The sequence below is a fragment of the Lonchura striata genome, chromosome 3, assembly GCF_050655825.1.
Source record: "Lonchura striata isolate lonStrDom1 chromosome 3, ASM5065582v1, whole genome shotgun sequence".
Classification (NCBI taxonomy): domain Eukaryota; kingdom Metazoa; phylum Chordata; class Aves; order Passeriformes; family Estrildidae; genus Lonchura; species Lonchura striata.
This window is the reverse complement of record NC_140705.1, coordinates 94,671,894-94,689,020: the sequence shown is the minus strand read 5'-3', so window position 1 is coordinate 94,689,020 and position 17,127 is coordinate 94,671,894. Positions and strand designations below refer to the sequence as shown.

The 17,127-nt window shown below is 47.5% G+C and overlaps 1 protein-coding gene across 9 annotated transcripts in view; it reads left to right on the top strand.

Moving 5' to 3' along the window:
- Positions 1 to 2,912: 2,912 nt before the first annotated feature.
- FOXN2 (forkhead box N2) overlaps positions 2,913 to 17,127 on the top strand; it is a 30,870-nt gene continuing 16,655 nt past the window's right edge. For 4 of the 9 annotated variants that reach the window (XM_085575790.1, XM_085575788.1, XM_085575789.1 and 1 more), the window contains exons 1-2: positions 3,272 to 3,421; positions 15,066 to 15,616. In XM_085575790.1, the coding sequence (XP_085431916.1) occupies positions 15,080 to 15,616 (537 nt within the window). In that variant the 5' untranslated portion in view covers positions 3,272 to 3,421; positions 15,066 to 15,079. The other 5 variants (XM_085575787.1, XM_085575791.1, XM_021540184.3 and 2 more) reach the window with 5 other exon arrangements.

Genomic DNA, 17,127 nt, shown 5'->3' with positions numbered 1-17,127 from the left:
ATTACTGTCCTCCATGAAGGCTCAGACAGCCTTCTCCCAGGATGCCCTTCTTCATCCATATCTTGCGTTGAAATAAGAGTGGAGAGCTGAGGACATTGACCATGACACAGGAGAGGTGGAAGGCCTGATTTTCTGCCCATAGCAGAAAACAACCCAAACAACCAAAACACTTCATGTTTTTCTAAGTTTTTTTCCTGCATTCAACCACCTGTGGTGATGGCAAATCACCAAATCACCAAAGAACCATGGCTGTGCCCTGAAGGGGAGAGGACAGGCAGCCTCTGGTAGAAGCCACGCAGGAGGCAGGAAGGAAGGCTGCAGTGATGACAGCTGCCTTGGCAAAGCAGGCATGGCTGTCCTTCAGTGGGCAGGACATTCAAGGACAGCCTGGAGCTGGGCCAGGAGGCACCAGCAGCCTCTGTGCGTCTGTCTTGGCTCAAAACAGGAGGTGACAAGGGCAGGGTGGAAGGTACCTCCTGCCACCTCCTCAGCACCTGCCTCGGCTCCTGCAGCCCGTCTTCCCCACACCTCCTGCTTTGGGGGGCTGCAGGAGATGCTGCAGGACATCCTGGGGAACTGTGCAGAGACCCACACAAAGTACCATGACTGATGTCTGTCCCACCAATTTTAAAGAGCTGTGTTGGAAAATAGTGCCACGTCCTTGTCATATTTATTGGATGAGCTCTGCTTGGTGTGGTTGCTGTTCTGCTGCAGGTTTCTCTCTGTAGTTCTGAGTAGAAAACTAAGATGGAGACCAAGGCGGTGTGTGGGCTCAGACTGCCAGCAGCTGCAGGCCTCCATGGTGGGACAAAGAACATTGCAGGAGAAAAATGAGTTAATGCCTTCAGGCTGAAACGTGGGAGCAAGCAGCTTTCAGTTTCTTGGAGGTGATCTAATGCACAGCAGGACAACACTGGTGGGCTTGGCTCTGTCCGATGCCCTCCATCCCCTGCTCCCTCCTGCTCTCACTAATGACAGGCAGAATTCAGCAGGGAAAATGGATTATGGTGAGGAAGCAGGGATCAAATATGGTGTGGACACTGAGCAGAGACAAACACAGTCCCCTTGATCATCTGGCTGCTGCCTGGGCACTAAGTGAGGCATCCTGATGCTGACTGAGGTTGCCAGTCAGGAATCAGTACAGGTAGGGACAAACATCAGGAGAGGCGTGAGTGTAGCCCTGATGACCCAAAAGTTCTCTAGGTCAGGCCAGCTATAGCTCCGCTAACCCGGCACAGAGAAGATGCTGCAGCACTGCAACTGTACATGCATGGCTGGGAGGCTTAGCTCTGCCTACTGAGCCTTATGGGGATGAGTAGGACATGAGGCAGAAAGTTTAAGCCTCTCTAAGAGGCTGGACTTTCTTTGTCCCTTGTCACAGATGCGTTGCTGCAGGCACCAGTAAGTTCACAGGCTGCCAAAGAGTGAAGGTGACTGTGGTTGGACCTGGAGCTGAGGGGGAGATGCAGAAAGTGCTCCAGAAAACCTCAGATCTTGGTTACTGTGTTTATTGAGGAAAAATTGGTAGATTTGGAAAAATGTAGTTATGGCTTAAAGCCAAAAAGACCTAGCATGGGTATGTTGAGGAATAGAGCAGACTGAAGGAGATAAAGGTGAAAATGTTTTTCAGAAGGTGTAGAAACACTTTATTTTATTTGAAGTGTTGTGTTCCAAGTTGGTTAAAATAAAATGTCAGTTCAAGGGCCAAGTTTTATTTTTGTTTCTTTGAGGGGTTGTCAACTTCAGGGCACTTACAGCTTTTATCTTTTTAATTCTTGTTTGGTTTTGTGGTGTTTTTTTCCACTAAACTCTGAAGGGGGAGAGAGCATGCATTCCTACTGAACTCAGATTGCATTTCTAAGGAGTAAGTGGAAAGAACCTGTGAGCAGACCCACTTTAAAGGCCAGGGTGTAAATGCAATCAAAGGTTGAGAGCAGACACTACCTTTGGTGGCCCAAACTCGACCTTCCACATAATAAATTGGAGCTGGAGTGATCCTGGATTCAAACGTCTCTCTTTCAGGCTGCCGCCCAGCAGGGCAAAAGTCAGAGCAACGCACCCTGATCCCAACGGGCAAACAACGCCGTGCTGGGCGCTGCTCCTCCCTCTGCCAAGGCAGCTGAGGTGTGGAAGGCACACAGGGCATGCTGATGTGCACTTTCAGAGGGATAGCAATTCAGGCAAAAGAGCCTCTTACGGGCAAAGCGTTGCTAGTACCAGCAGTGCTAGGTCTATTTTTTATGATTCGGGACTGGAGGATGCTTTCAGCAATACATAATTAATACAAGTGCACTTCTGTTGTCTGCCGATAGGGTTGGAAGGCCCTGGCTAACTTCTGAGGCTGTGAAAGGAAAAAGAAAATGTTGAATGAATCATGACGCATTCAATCAGTGGAAATTAGGTAGGAGCTAAATGAAAGTTGCTGAGAATAATTTATTCTGATCAGAACCTGGTGGCTGGGCTCTGTTTCTGAAGCCGGCCATGGGGCAGTGGAAGGAGCCTCCCTGTCACTGGGAGAATATTCCGCCTGCTATAACCCTGAGCCTGATATATCCTTACTCTTAAAAAACGCAAGATGTTGTTGTCTGAAACTGTTTCAAATAAAAAAATAAAACAACCTAACCACTGGTTCCTCCTAAGGTGGAGTGGGGGAATTTCCTTGACACGCATTCCCGTGGTTCCTTAGAAATAAAATTACCACAAGTCACCCCGAGGCAAGTTTCAGCCGTATCCTCCAGAAGGTGAGGAAACCCTGAGAAAGCGAGAAAGCCAGTAAACTTTTTTTTTTTTTTTTTTTTTTTTTAGTGGAAGATCAGCTCGGAAACAAGACGAGCGACTTCCCGAGATCCTTCCTCTTTATGATGTTGTAAAAGTGCAAGTGCGCGCAGGGCTGTCCAGCCCCGGTGAGCAAACAGCAGAGCTCCTGCCCTGGAATGCTGAAAGCACAAGCGGACGGCAACGCGCTACGAGGCAGGGCAAACACGGCGGCGATGGCTTCGTTTTTGTCAAGAAGATAAAAAAAAAGAAATGTATATATATGTGTAAACAAAGAAGGTGAGGAAAGAGAAGTGAAACTAAAAGGAGGGTTTATGCACTCCTATTTTAATTTTTTTTTTTTAAATTTAGAAAGTGTGGTATTTCTGGGCGAAAAGGGCAACTTTCCCGAGGCGGGACACGGAGCCGGCAGCCGCCCAGCCCGCACGGCCCCGGCGGGGCCAGAGGCGGTGCCGGCGGCGGGGGAGGGCGGGAGCGAGGGCAGGCGGGCGGGAGGCGGCGGCGGCGGGGGGCCGTGCTTGCTCGCGGTTGCCATGGGGAGCGGGAGGGCGGTGCCGCCGCCGCTGCGCAGGGAGCAGCTGCTCCCTGACACATCCCCCCGCTGCCATATTGTGTCCGCCGCCGGCCGCGCGGCTTCATGACCGCGGTGAGTGCCGCCCGCGCCGCCGCGCCCCCACGCCTGCCCGGGCGGCCCCCGCGCCTCTCCCGGGTTTAGCTCTCGGCTTTGCCGCGGGTTTGGGGGGTGAGTTTATTTTGTTTCCGACGCTCCGCGAGGGTGTCGTGGGGGAAGGGGGAAAGCGCGGGGAGCGTGGCGGCGGGTCCCGCCGGTGCCGGGGGAGGCGGCGGGCGGTGTGACCGGGGTCCCCTCGTTCCCCGCGCGGGGACGAGGCGCGGAGGCGGCGCTGCCTCGCCGGCCGCTCTCGGTGGCGGTGCGTGGGAACGGGGGGGTCCCCGCGGGGCCGTGCACCCGCGGCTCCTCCTCCTCCTCCCGGCGCGGCTCCGCGGAGCTTCCGCCCGCGGGCTGTCCGCGGTGACCGCCCCTTCGCCCGCTCCCCCGGCGGGGCAGCCCGCGCTGCCTGCGCGCTCCCAGCCGCGGGGATGGAAAACGCGGCCGGCCCGGCGCCGGGACCTGGGAGCGCGGCCCCGAGGTGCCCCTCGCCTCCGGGTCAGCCCGTCGGACGCGAGCGCTGCGTTGGGTGAAAAATAAAGACGCTCCCGGCGTCGTTCCGCCGCGCCCCGTCGTCCCCGAAGCGGCGGGAAGCCCTCAGGGATGCGGCTTGCAGAGGTGGGGGCAGCGTGCGAGAGGCGCTCCGGGGTTCCCGCGTTTTGGGGTAAAATCCAGGAAACTCCTGGCGGAGTGCTCGAGGTCAGGCTGAGATCTGCACGTGGCCCTTCGGAGTTTTCCGTCTTTTTCGGGATTTTTTTGGTGAAGTTGGGCGCTGAGTTGCTGGCGGCAGCGGAGCAGCATCCCATTGCCTTCCTGCCTTACTCCTGCGTGGACACACCGGCGTGCTTGGTGCTCAGGTTCTGTGGGAGCGGAAACTGGCTTTTGTTGGTAGGGGTTTGGATTATGACAAGGCCCAAACAAAGAGTGAAAGGAACAAAGAAATAAAATAAACCTTGAAGAGAACCCGATAAACTCATGTTCCCGCTGTGGTGCCTGCCTGTGGATGGATACTGTGTTTTAATTGTGGAATTAAACGTGCTGAATTGTGGTGGACTTAAATGCTGAGAAAGTGATTTGAATAGCTTTGTGCCTAATCAATGAAATCAAGATAACTTTATATATAATTTACCATGTGTATGTATGCACACAGACACTCTCCAGATCTTGTTATTGGTGGGCTTACATTTAGACAAATTTAGTAATAGGTGGGTTGTAATATATTGACATGTGAATCATTCTTCTTCAGCTGTATTTCTTGGATTGGGGTCTTTTCTCCCCTCCTTGAAGTCTGGTGTGATGCTACATCTATGCAAGAAAAATTCAGCTGGCATTATCTTATGTCAGGAAACTTGAAGTAGTTTGAAGGTTGCCTTTTTTTTTTTTTTTTTTCTTGGCAGATGCCTACTCACATTTCCCAAGCTCTGCAGAAGGTAGTTGGACATGAGTCTGAGCTGAAAGCTTGATAGAAGCAATGAGTGCAGCACAGGGCTTGAGCTGATGAACTTAGCCGGGTGCCAGGGTGTGTTATCTCTGAGCTCAGCCACACTGCTGCAGCAGATCAGCTTCTGCTGGGGCTCACTTGTGTCCAGCTGTGCCACTTCACTTTTGTAGAAATAGGGAGGAGGTGGCGATTCTCACTTTGTGTGTTTGAGTTGCCTGAAATACATATAAGACTCCTTTGTGCTTTTAGTATTTCTTGTTTGTTACCAGATGTAATTGTGAGCTGGGCAGTGCTGCTGTACATGGTGTTTACACCTGCAGACTGTGGTGGAGATGCTGTGTTGGCTGCCCTGCAGGTCCTGAAGGGAGCTGGAGGCAATGGCCCTTTACCAGTCCAGTTGTGTGGCCCTGAGCACTCTCAGGGACCTTGCTGGAATAAAACTTGGTTGATGTCTTTGTTGGCAGTGTCTAGACCAGAGGATAAAGTTGTGACCTGCTTTGGGTACTGCTGCTGGAGCTGTGCTGAAGGGCCTCCTCAGGGATTTTTCAGCGCAGAAGATATTTTTTGTCTAAAAGGGGCACCAGCCAAGGAATGTGCCTCAACAGCTCCAGCCCCCCACGGAATTTCTGCTTGAGGAGCCTTTCAGTGTCCTGTAGAGAGCTTGGGATTGAAGGCACTAGCATTGCCAGCAACTCTCTGTGTCAGGACATGCCAGTCCAGTAAGTGATGGAGCAGATAGAGGTGTGTGTGTGTAATGGTCTTGCTGAATGAGAAGTACTGCCTGGCAGGTGGGTGGACTGCCTTGGAAACAAGACAGAGGCTTAGGGACATGTCAGGCTGATTTTTGCATTTTTATTACCCACGGGCTCTGTACTGCTCAATGAAGTAGACTTGAAAACCCAACACGTTGAGTAAAAGCAAACTCTCCTGGTGAATTATATAGTTTGGCATCTGAAGATGCTGTACATGGATGTGGTTTAGACTGGTGAGAAAGCCATGTTGGTTCTCATGCAGAGCTGTTGGTTCCCACAACAGCAGCAGAAATTTTCATATTGGTTTCACCGGGGTTGTAATTACACCTTCCTGCTCTGTCATCTCTCTTTGCGTACTTTGTTGGGGTTAAAAGGAGCTGGTATTTAGGAGAGGAAGGACCCCAGGCTCTCAGAAGACTTTTTCCATATGCAGGTTTGTGATACCTTATCAGAAAGAGCTGCACAGAGGGATTATAGCCAGCGAGGTGGCAGAAGGGATGGGTGTTGGGAGGAGTGATAGTGTGCCCACAGCCACCACTGCCATGCATCTCTTGATGCTGTTCCCTGCTTTGGGATAGCCTTACTGCACTACTGTGGTGCAAAACAAGCTGTGTGAAACACAGTTTTCCTTGGTGGGATGGATGGAAATTGATGGGGAGCAGCCTCTAGTCCCCGTAAGTAAATGGCTGTCAGCAGTCTCGATGAATGCTCACGACCTTTCAGCAACTTCTGGGTTTTCCCCTTTGGCTCCTGGAGCATTTGCCGTTCCTTCCTTCCTGGTAAACGAGTGCATTTTGTGTAAGCTCATCTGTAGGATCTCACGGGTGATGGTACTTTTCCTGGGGGAAGTGGATGGAGGCAGCGGGTGCGTGTGTTGCCGCTCCACAACTGAAATGGTGTTGAGCAACTTCCTGTGGCTCGGGGTGACTCACAGCGGAGCCCAGCTCTGCTCTCGACAAGTGCTCGCTTGCAAACTCTGTCCACATGGGCAAGCTCCCTATGCCTTCATCTGGGGTGTCTCTTTCCAAATCCAATGGCTCCCTTGTCTCGCAGAGAAGACACAAGAAACGCCTGGGATGCTGCTTCACTTTTTTCCTGGCTCGATCTTTATATGTGATAGGAGTGTTTTTGTTCCTGTCACGTTGCACCTGTTGATTTAGTGATGGTGCTCTCCATCTCATCCTCATGCCTCATCCTACACCATGCTGGGTAAAAGCAGGCAGTGATGTTCCATGGTGCTTCCAAAATACGATTTAGGTCAGCAAGAAGATACAGCTCGCAATGCTTGGGTAATAGATTACATGGAATGGAAGAAATACTACCTGATGGCGGTCAGCATCTTTGTAATCCCTGGTACTCTGCCTGCTCCCTGTAAAACATTATGGCTGTGGAAGCACGAGGGTTGGGTCACTCCAGGCTGGGAGGGTGCTGCTGAGTGCTCAGTGCTGGCCTGTGGTCAGCGACTGGGAAACTTGGCCAGCTGTGTTTGGGGCAGGAATACCCCTTTTATTGAGTGGTTGCTCAGGGGCACCCGGGACCATTTTAAGAGAAGTCTGTAATTTGTGCAAATAGGAATACTTATACTGAAAGTCTATTATGTGGATTTTGACTTTTTTTTCTTGCTGAGTGTATTCAAAATGTTTTCCTGTTATGTTCAGACTAGACTTAGTGCTGCCTACTTTTTCCTCAAGGGTTGGAGAATGTTAAGAACTCCATTAAATTGACTACTGCAGGCATCATCACCCACCCCTACTCTTCTGCACACTCAGTCTTCATATCTTCTCTCAGGTTATTTTCAGTGCATTCCTATCTTGCAGTTTGTCACTACTTTTAGATTCCCAGTTTAAGCGTGGTCCTGTGCTTGCTTTCTTTTCAACAGTGTCACTGGGTTGTGTTGTGCTTAGATTTGGGGCAAGTACATGGTTGCCTAAAAGCTGAATACTAGATATGAAGAGACCTCAGCACCTGGAAAACTTTCATGAAGTAGGGCTGATGGAGTGGGAGCTGGGAAGCTTCCTGCAAAGCAGCATCCACTCATCCATCCCTCATCCTCTGCTCTGTGAGGATCATCCCCAGACCAGTTATCAGCCAGTTTGGTTTGGTTTAGGGATGTTGAGTAGTCAAAAGTTGGAGAGTTTTTAGTTTGCCTGCGTGTTTGCTTAAACAGAAAGCCAAATTCCACACTGGTAGAATAAAATTAAAAGTAAGTTGGCCAGGGAGGTCAGCACAGTGAAGAGATTTGCTTTGCCTTCCCTGGGCTCTGGAGGAAATCTTGCACTTTAGGAGCAGGAGCTGGGAATCAGCAAGTGGGGGACAGCTTTGCAAGTCATGAAGTTGTACTGGTAATGTACAGCTCCAGTGGTGCTTTCCAGTTAAATCTTGCACAAGGGTTGCTTGGGGTGAAGCTTCAAGTTGTTGGGTTTCCACTGGAAACTGGGAGTTTTGGTTCTTCAAAGGCAGAAAAGCTGTATGGAAAATATAGCTTTATGCCTTCTATTGTTGGTGAGTTGGTACTGACACCAGCTGAAATGTAGCTATGTTCACTTCTGTTCCAAGAGGATGGTAGAGAAACACATAGATGGGTTACCCTGGAATTAGCATCAGAATTATTTTGCAAGTCTTTTGCTTAAATGGCTTACTTGTGATCATATCAGTGGTTTACTTTTTTTTTTTTTTGCATTTTAGTCCACTTAGCAAGCTCAATATTGAATTTGAGGAAAATGACCCATAAGCATCTCTTGAAAAGCTATTGGCTGTAAAGCATTTTTCTTGAAAGCACTTATTTCCCTCCCCTCCCCTTTTTTGGTGTCTCACCAAAGGTTTTTCTTAATAGTTAAATTTCACTGCTTGTTCAGGTTGTTTTTTTTTTTTTCTATTATTATTTTCATGTCCCAGTTTCTCTGTTAGACTGTTATTATGTGCATGTTTTAAATCTGAGGCACGGGGAATCAGGTCCAACAGTTACTGCAGCCTTTGGAAAAGCTTTACATTTGCAAAGTCTCTGAAGGCAGCAGTGGAATAAATGTCCCAGAGGCTCTGGGTCATGTACAGGGTCTGGATTGGGGTCAGGGCATGTCTGAGCTCATGTATCATTTTCCTTTCAGATATTTGTTTCAAACATAAACCCACTTGTGTGTGGATTTAATTTAAAAAATGCAAACTTTTATGAAAAAAGTTAGATGAAATCTTTCTCTTGCTCCCTGGACTATCATAATGTTTTGTTTAATCCCTTCCCTATTGCAGAATTTCTTAACTTTTCTTAATATTGGACCCGTGAATTGATTTTTGTTACTTTTTTTCCTCACCCTGCCTTTAATTATATCACAGGGTGTGGGAGAACATTGACATTAGAGGCTTGGAAGTATTTCTGCAAATCCCTGGAAAGCCTCTCTTCCCCTTTGAGCCCACCAATGCCAAGGTTCAGATGAAGCCCCTGAGCTTATGGCTTGTCCAGTTCTTTGGTTGATTGGTTTTATTTTCAGACTGGATTTGAGAAGGTGGTAAGTGTCCTTTTAATGTTTTTTAAAATCTATTATTTTTAATTTCCCTCTGCTTTGCAAGCCAGGAGGAGCGGAGAGAGCCCTGCCTGCTGTAGGTGCTGCCCGTGGGAGCATCTCTGCGTGTCCTTTGTCACCCAGGGGTTCATCTCTTCCACAGACACTGGGTCCCAGCTTGCTGAAATCTATGGCTGAGAGGTGGTTTTATCCTCAGAAGACTGCAATGCCTTTAGTTGTCTTGGATACATGACATCACAGAGTGTTATAATCAAATATAGGCCTTTCTCAGGGCTGGGGGAGGAACTCAGCTGACCTCCAGCAGGGGTGGGAGGTGTGCAGGGCATGGGCAGCCCGAGACAAGGGAGATGAGTGGGGGGAAAGGTTGAATTAGTAGGGGGCAAAATGGTTTGGTGTCATCCTTTTAATGCTCCTGGTCAGGCAGATGGGTGCTTTTTATTGATGGGTTTGCATTAGTCGTGCCAGGATTTTTTGTTTGTTTGTTTGGGTTATTTTGTTTGTTTGTTTTTGTTGGATTTTTTTTGTTGCTCTTCCCTCCAACATGCAACGACTTGTAGCTGGTCCTGTGCTATGTGCCTGATGACTTGGAAGTTTATCCTCAGCTTGGGGAGGTGAGCAGTGCTAGTCATTTATTTGTCTAATTCTTGGGCTGTTTAGACAGCACATATTGATGTATTTGAGTCAGGACAAGCCCTTATGCTTCTTGTAGATTCAAGGGAATATGAAAAATCAATAGAGGAGTTTGCTGTTGGTGTAGTTGTTTGCATGCAAAAGCAGGCACCAATTGTCTTAAATACTCTCACAAAGCCTGTTTGTGTCAGAACAGAACTTGAGAAATTGTGTGTAGGGCACAACTGCCTGGATCTGTAACTAAGGCTGCAGACCCTGAGCCTGTGGTGCAAAAAGTGGGTGCAGAGCTGCTGTCATTAAGTGTGATATGGCTGAAAATCTTTTTTCCTGTATTAAAATTATGTCTGACTCCTCAGACATGGGCAATGCACGGTAAGATTTTATTTTTATTTTTAAACCTGGAGGGAAATCACTGTGCTGTTGGCAGGCTCCAGGTCTTCCCACTATTAACAGAGGTGACCTAGTTGCTTGGCTGGTGCTACAGAAATAAAAAGGTGCATTTAGTTGTGGAGAAGGTTGTCCTAACCTGGGGCACTGATGCTGTGCAGGTGCCAAAAGGGCACCTTTCATCTGATGCCACTGTGAAGAAGGATCAAGCAGCAAGAGCAGCTCTGTTCTCATGCTGACTTGGTGCGGACAAGGCTGTGGCACCTTCTGACAAAAAGGCTGAATTCTTTCTTCCCAGTTCAGTGAGTCCAAGTGTGGCGTCCACTGAAATGATACTTGCACACTTACACCTGCAACGCTGCTGAGTTTGGAGGAGGTCACCTTTGGTGGGATGGTGGCATCTGCCACAACTTTGTCCTTCTGGCCTGGATTCTGCTGGAGGTGAGACTTCTTCCAAGAAGGGCTGCAGCAAAGTAAACGTGCTTCCCTGCTTTCCTGAGGATCTGCTCAAGTGGACTTCCAGTTTCATTAAATGGCTGACCTTCTTTCTAATAAAGCAACTTGGTCTTCATTAAGTGGTCACATCAAAGCATTTGCTCCTGTGGCAGAACAGAGCAGATTCTTCTTGTTCAAGGTCTTCCATCAAAATTCAGTCAGAGCTGGGGATCTTTGTGGGAGGAAGCAAACCTGGTTTAACCCAGATGTGCTCTGCTAGGCTGAGGAGCTTTCAGTGCTCATAACCTTTCCCAAACTTAGCTCTCCAGTGAGTTAGAGGGAAGGCTGCAAAAAAACAGTACCTTGCCTTGAGATATGGAGTCTCTTCTGATCTGTTTGTGCATCTCTAAACTGCTGCCTTGATACACCTGCAGCCTTAACCAGCCCCATCAGACCTGGGCTCTGCTGCTTGGGTTTTGAGTGCTCTGGAAGAGCAGGTCTTCACTGGGCTTTGGGTGCTGGACTGGCATGGATTAGCAGGGAGGTCTGCTCCTGGCTTTTATGTGATGCCAAAAATCAGATTGCTGGAAGAAGATTGTGTCTCTGACCTCTTTTCTGATGCATCCTAAACTTTTATTTGAGTAGCCTCAGTTGACTTAGCAGCCTTTTAATCATCTTTCCCTGGAATCATAGTCCTCTGTCTGTAATGACCATGCAAGATGATGTGCACCTCCACTGTGATACTTCAAGGGGTAGATGCTTTGTTTGGCCTTTCTTTAGAAGGTACCAACAGGAGATACATCCTTGAGTTCCTTAGGATTTGCATGCATGAGGGTCTGCTTCCCATTGGAAGTGTTAGTTCCAGCAAACAGCAGTGTGCTGTGTCACTGTACTCATTGGTAGGGTAAAGCACATGGGCAGAACACAAGCCCTTCCCTAATTTTCAGAGGTGTGCTTAAATCATATTAATTTTACATTTGCCTGGCTGGAGGTTGCCTTCTTGGCTTTGCTTACAGGGTTGGGGCTGTCCCCATGGGAATTATCAAAACATCTGTACTGGAGAGCTGCTTTTGTGCTTTTTTCTTTCTCACACTTTCCTCTCCCTGCTCTTAGTGTGGTTTTTCTGCTGGGTTATCCTTGAGCACAAAACCCTGCCAGCTTACAGCAAAGATGGCTTTGGTGAATTCCATCAGCCTTATGTAAAGCATTAAAGCCAAATATTGGATGTGCTAATCTTGAAAATGACATCTTGGAAGCTGTGTTCTTACAGGTGTGTCTGCTTATAGGCAATCAGAGCACATACAGAGAAAAAAATTGTGCATTTTGGATGTCATTAAGGGTCTGTGTGAATGAAGAGGGGTTCTGGAGAGCACACAAGCTGACCACTTGTGTGCCTTCAGATATGCTCCAGTGGCACTGGTATTGCTCCTGTGACTTTATTTTTTCTTATTTATTAGTTGATAATAGTCTAATATGGCCTTTATACCTTTCTAGAAAAAAGAAATTAATTTCTCATATGTTCATGTAGAATGTGTGTGAGGTGGTGAACTAGGATAAGAAGGTAATGAGATGTGGATTTTTATAATATATTTACTAAGAGAAATGTGACACAAACCAATATTATTTACTGTCAGTATGTTACCTGCAAATAGTTTTTATTTTCATGTAGGGCATTAAATACGCTAATGGTTCTCTGCTAAAACACAGTGGCATGCAAACAAACAGTGCACTGGCACCACAAAGTCCACCTGATTTTAAGTGCCAACTTAGTAAGTTGTTATATTTTTCCCTTATGTTTTTGAGAAGACTGAGCATGCCTAGGCCATTTTTGTGTTGAAAACAGATTTTATTGCCCCCTAGGAAAAGAGTACAGTGACCTCAGACTTGCATGTGTATGTCAGCATGTGCACGTTCTTGATCTGCCATGCTTACGGAGGGTTTGTAAAGGGAGATTTTGTGCAACCTGAACCGGGAGCTAAAATTACCAAAACACGGCTGTGAGGTGTAAGCTCCTGTGTAGCTGCCTAAAGAGGTGCTCAACAATGGGGCAAAGTTAATCATTAGAAAGAGAACAGAGCAGCTCACGTTGCAGCAGAGTTGGGGTTTGTCTCACTGTATGAATTTTATCACTAGCTCTTTGTTTGTTTAGTTTTTGGGGTTTTTTTAATGTAAGAAAGGATTGAAGAAGTGACATGAGCATATGTATATATGGCTGTGTTTAAAGCCAGCCATCTCTGACTGCCAATATAAATCTGCTCTGGTGCCTTGGGGGAGAAGTAAATTGTAGGGAGAGCAAAGCTATTTTTGACCAGCTATTTCTGCAGCTCACTTAGCCTTAATTTTTTTTCTTTTTTTGATACTGACTGAGCTGCTAGTTAATCATACCCGTCCCTGCACTTAATAGAAACAGAAAATAAAAAATTGATGGATGTTTTCCAGCACTTTTACTGGTAAGCATAAGTGCAGGTGCTATTGTCAACACAGCTATGCTGGTGTAAGAGCATTTGAGCAGATGAAGAGAGGAACAAAAACTGCTGGTGGGAAACATATTGTGTTTCCTGGGGGAGGCACAAATTCTGCACCTCTGCACCAGGCAGAGGCTGGCAGGGCTGGGGAGCATAACATGGATTGTCCTATTGCCTCTCTGTGTCACCACGTCACTCCTCCATTGCACGTATCACTCCCCTTCTCCCAAAAAAGGAGGCTGGCAGTGTTCTGCCAGGGGCACAGTGAGGCTGCCAACTTAGAGCTGGCTGGGTCTGGGGCTGGCACAGCCAGGCAGTGGACCCTTGGTAAGAGGAGATGGAAGAGCAAGAAGACAAGTGTTTACTGCAAAGTGGTGTAAGAAAACATGCAGTAACTGCGTAGCGCTGTCTGGTGAGATGTGATATGTCCTCATCTTGAGCTCTGGCACTGGGAGCTGGAGCATGAAACCAGAATGATAGAGCTTACAGGGACACGGAACTGGAATAGGGTTTGGGTTTTTCTTTGGTTGTTTTGTTGGATCTTTTTACAGTTAATATGAACCTCAGTGTGGCTCTGTGCTATTTACTACTGTGAGCTGCATTCATAGTTGGAATGTTTTATGTCTGTAGTGTACATATGTGTGTACAAGTACATCCCCTACATCTGCACAGTGCTCACATCAGCAGCAAAAAACCAGCTGTTCCCTTAACACAGTTTGCTAGAAGACCCTTTCTGAAACTCTACAAGCAAGGCGGTGTCTGTTGGTGTAATGCCTCTAAAGCATGGGTAGCTGTTAGACCTTGCATTGAGTGACAGTGTTTTATAGATAATAATATTATGATTAGGGTTTCAGTGTTTTGTTGTTTTGGGGTTTTTTATCTAAGTGGTGAGCCAGTGTTCCTGCAGGTCTGAGCTGCCACCTCAGTGGTTGGTCCCTTCCTCTTGAGAACTGGTCCTAGTGCTCTCTGGTCTGCAGGGAAGCCCAGGTTAGGGCAGCAAGCCCTTTCAGGAGGGGAAAAGGATCTTTTGGACTCAGGCAGCTCTGTGGGACACAGGTGATGAACAGATAGGCTGGCCACATCTTCCCTGGTAGAACCACGCAGCAGCACTTGGGAATGACTGTGACTTGTAGGGGGTTGTAAAGCTTTCATTTGCACTGAGACCACAAATAGACTTTATGCTGGTTTAAGTTTTGCAATTCCTTTTTCACTCTTTGGACATGAAAGGCAAACACTTCTAAACAGGATCAGTTTACAATATAATGGGTAACTTAAGAGTTAATGTGAGATCTGAATGGATTAGGTCCTACCTGTTAAGGTTATTTCCAGGTTTCAGGTGTTGACATGAAAACAGCTGTTATTTCTGTGTCTGAATTGGTGTTTCTAGATAGATACAACAGTTTCCAAATGCTACCCATAAGCTCTGCTTATAAACCAAGGGGAGTTTGTGCTCATGAGTTTACTGGGAGGCTCCTGTTGGACCCTGGCTCTAGCCAGTGGCTTCAATGTTTAGTGAACAGCATGGGTTGTGGCAGCAGCTCTCTGGCCACAGAGAGCAGGCACAGACTTTCCCAGGCATTTTCCTGGGGAAGGCTGTGAGAAGATCAGAGAAAAGAGTGAGAAACAATTCTTATCTCCACTTGTTGCACCTGCTGTTGTGCACTTGTGGAATGTGTCATGGAGATTTGTTTACCAAAGGGTGATTTCTTAATTAGACACTGGATGGTATTTGGATAGATTGACCAATTAGGTCAAAGCTGTATTGCACTGGCTGTAAGGGTTACCGAGTTTCTTAGTAAGTGTATTATAATATAAGATGTGATATAATAAAGCAATTGATCAGCCTTCTGCAATCATGGAGTCAATACTAATTGTTGCCCAGCTGGGGGCCTGAGGCGACAATGGGGATGGTGCAGCCCTGTGCTTGGGTTTGGTGTGCTCCTGCTGAACGTGATCAGGGTAGTTTGCAATGATTTCTGACCATCTCCTTTGTTGCAGACCAATCAAGCTAAATGGGTCCAGTCACTGGAATGACTCCGGATAAGAAAGCTGAAACTCCCGGAGCAGAAAAAGCCGCAGGACTACGGCAGTGCCATGGGATGGGCAGCCTGCCTGACACGGGTGACGCCGGCAAGCCAAAGGCCACCGTGGTGGACAGAGATTCAGCTGATGATGAGCTGACAAATTTGAACTGGCTGCACGAAAGTACTAACCTGCTAACAAACTTCAGCCTCGGCAGCGAGGGCCTTCCCATTGTTAGCCCCTTGTACGACATTGAGGGTGACAGCGTGCCGTCCTTCTCACCATCCTGCTACCAGAACCCTGAGAAGAAATCCTCCACTTCCAAACCCCCTTACTCTTTCAGCCTTCTCATTTACATGGCGATTGAGCAGTCCCCCAACAAGAGCTTGCCAGTCAAAGAAATCTACAGCTGGATCCTGGACCGCTTCCCCTACTTTGCCACGGCCCCCACCGGCTGGAAGAACTCGGTCCGACACAACCTCTCCTTGAACAAGTGTTTCCGAAAGGTGGAGAAAAGCCATGGCAAGGTGAGACCTGGCAGGAGAGAGGTGGAGCAGGTTGAAAATCCAGGGAGAAATGGAGAAGGTTCTGTTGTTCATAAGCATGTTTTGTTTGGGTCATTTTCACTCCACTGTGAACACTTTATTACAGTTATTAACACTTTCTTTGCAGATGGAGGTGGTTTGGAAATGCTGCTTCTGTGAAATCACAGGATGACAAAAGTCACTGGGTTTTGTTGTTTATTGTTGACCTACGTACACCCAGCTGTGGTGTATCCTTTTTAAGTCTGGCACACGTGCAATTGCAAAGGACTCTTGTTTCCATTTGCTTAAAATTTTGTTAGCCTGCAATAAATAACCAGCCTGAAGTTTCAGGTAACTCTCCTAGGATTTCTTCTTGATGAAGTCTCCTAAACCAGGGCTTTCTTTATTTTCCAGTGCTGAAATTCTGGGGTATGTTCCTCCTTCCCTGCTTTTCCAGCATGGCCATGGCTACAGTCACGCTGGCAAGCAGAGGAGATTATGGGATGCCAACCAGCTTCCCTGCTTGTCTAGTAAGGATGTTGCCCCTCTGGGTGCAGATATGGTCCCCTGCAAGGTGCCCTTGCTTGTGGGCTCACTAGATTAGATGCTTGAATGTTCCTCAGTCCAACAGCTTTCTCAGATATTAAATTGACTCTTCCACTTGTGATCTCCTGTTACACTTAGCACAGCTCTAGCTTTCCAATAACCATATTAATTCCCGCATTTAATGGACTGTAGTGCTTTAACATCTGTTATAAGATGTGCATCTCTGTGTGGTGCAGACGCACTTCTTAAAGTCAAGGATACTCTTTTCTGTACATATGATTTTACTACTGACTTTCTTCTTCCCTCTCTCATTCCCCATCTTGTTCCTCAAAGAGCTGGCTCCGACTTAAATAAACTAACAAACCACATACTGAAAGTCAACAAACAAGTCCTGTGCTTGGAGGTCAGACTTGGTGGTAGCAGGCTTGTTATCAGAAATGCCTGCAATGCTTGGAGTGCTTGACAGCTTCCCACCGTAGAGAGGGGTCCTGGAGCTGAGTGGTCATTGGGGAGGACTGCCTTGTACTGATAGAGCTGAACACCACTGCTTCTCAGTATTCCTGCTTTTGCATTAAATTGTTAGGGTGTTGTTTTCACAAGCAGCAGATTTGCCCTGAAAAAAAAAGGTGACTTTTTATTGCAGTGTGGTAAGTCCAGTAACTACCCCATTGCTGAATCCTGCTCAGTGTTAGGATGGGCTCTTAATGTGGCTCAAGGTGCTGTAATGGGGTAACTGAGATGCTCAGGCTGTTGCTGTGTGGAGGACTGGATCTGAGCAGGGACCACATGCTGCTTTAGGTGACAGAAGTGCTGTGACAGAAGTGCCTGGGTGGCTGTGTCCAAGGAAGGTGACATGAGTTGCAGAAAAATTAGGGCAGGAAAGGGAAATCTAAATTGGTATGAATTCCTTCTGCCTGTGGAACTGCCTTTAATGCTCTGATGTTTTCCAGCCTCATGGGTTAGGAGTT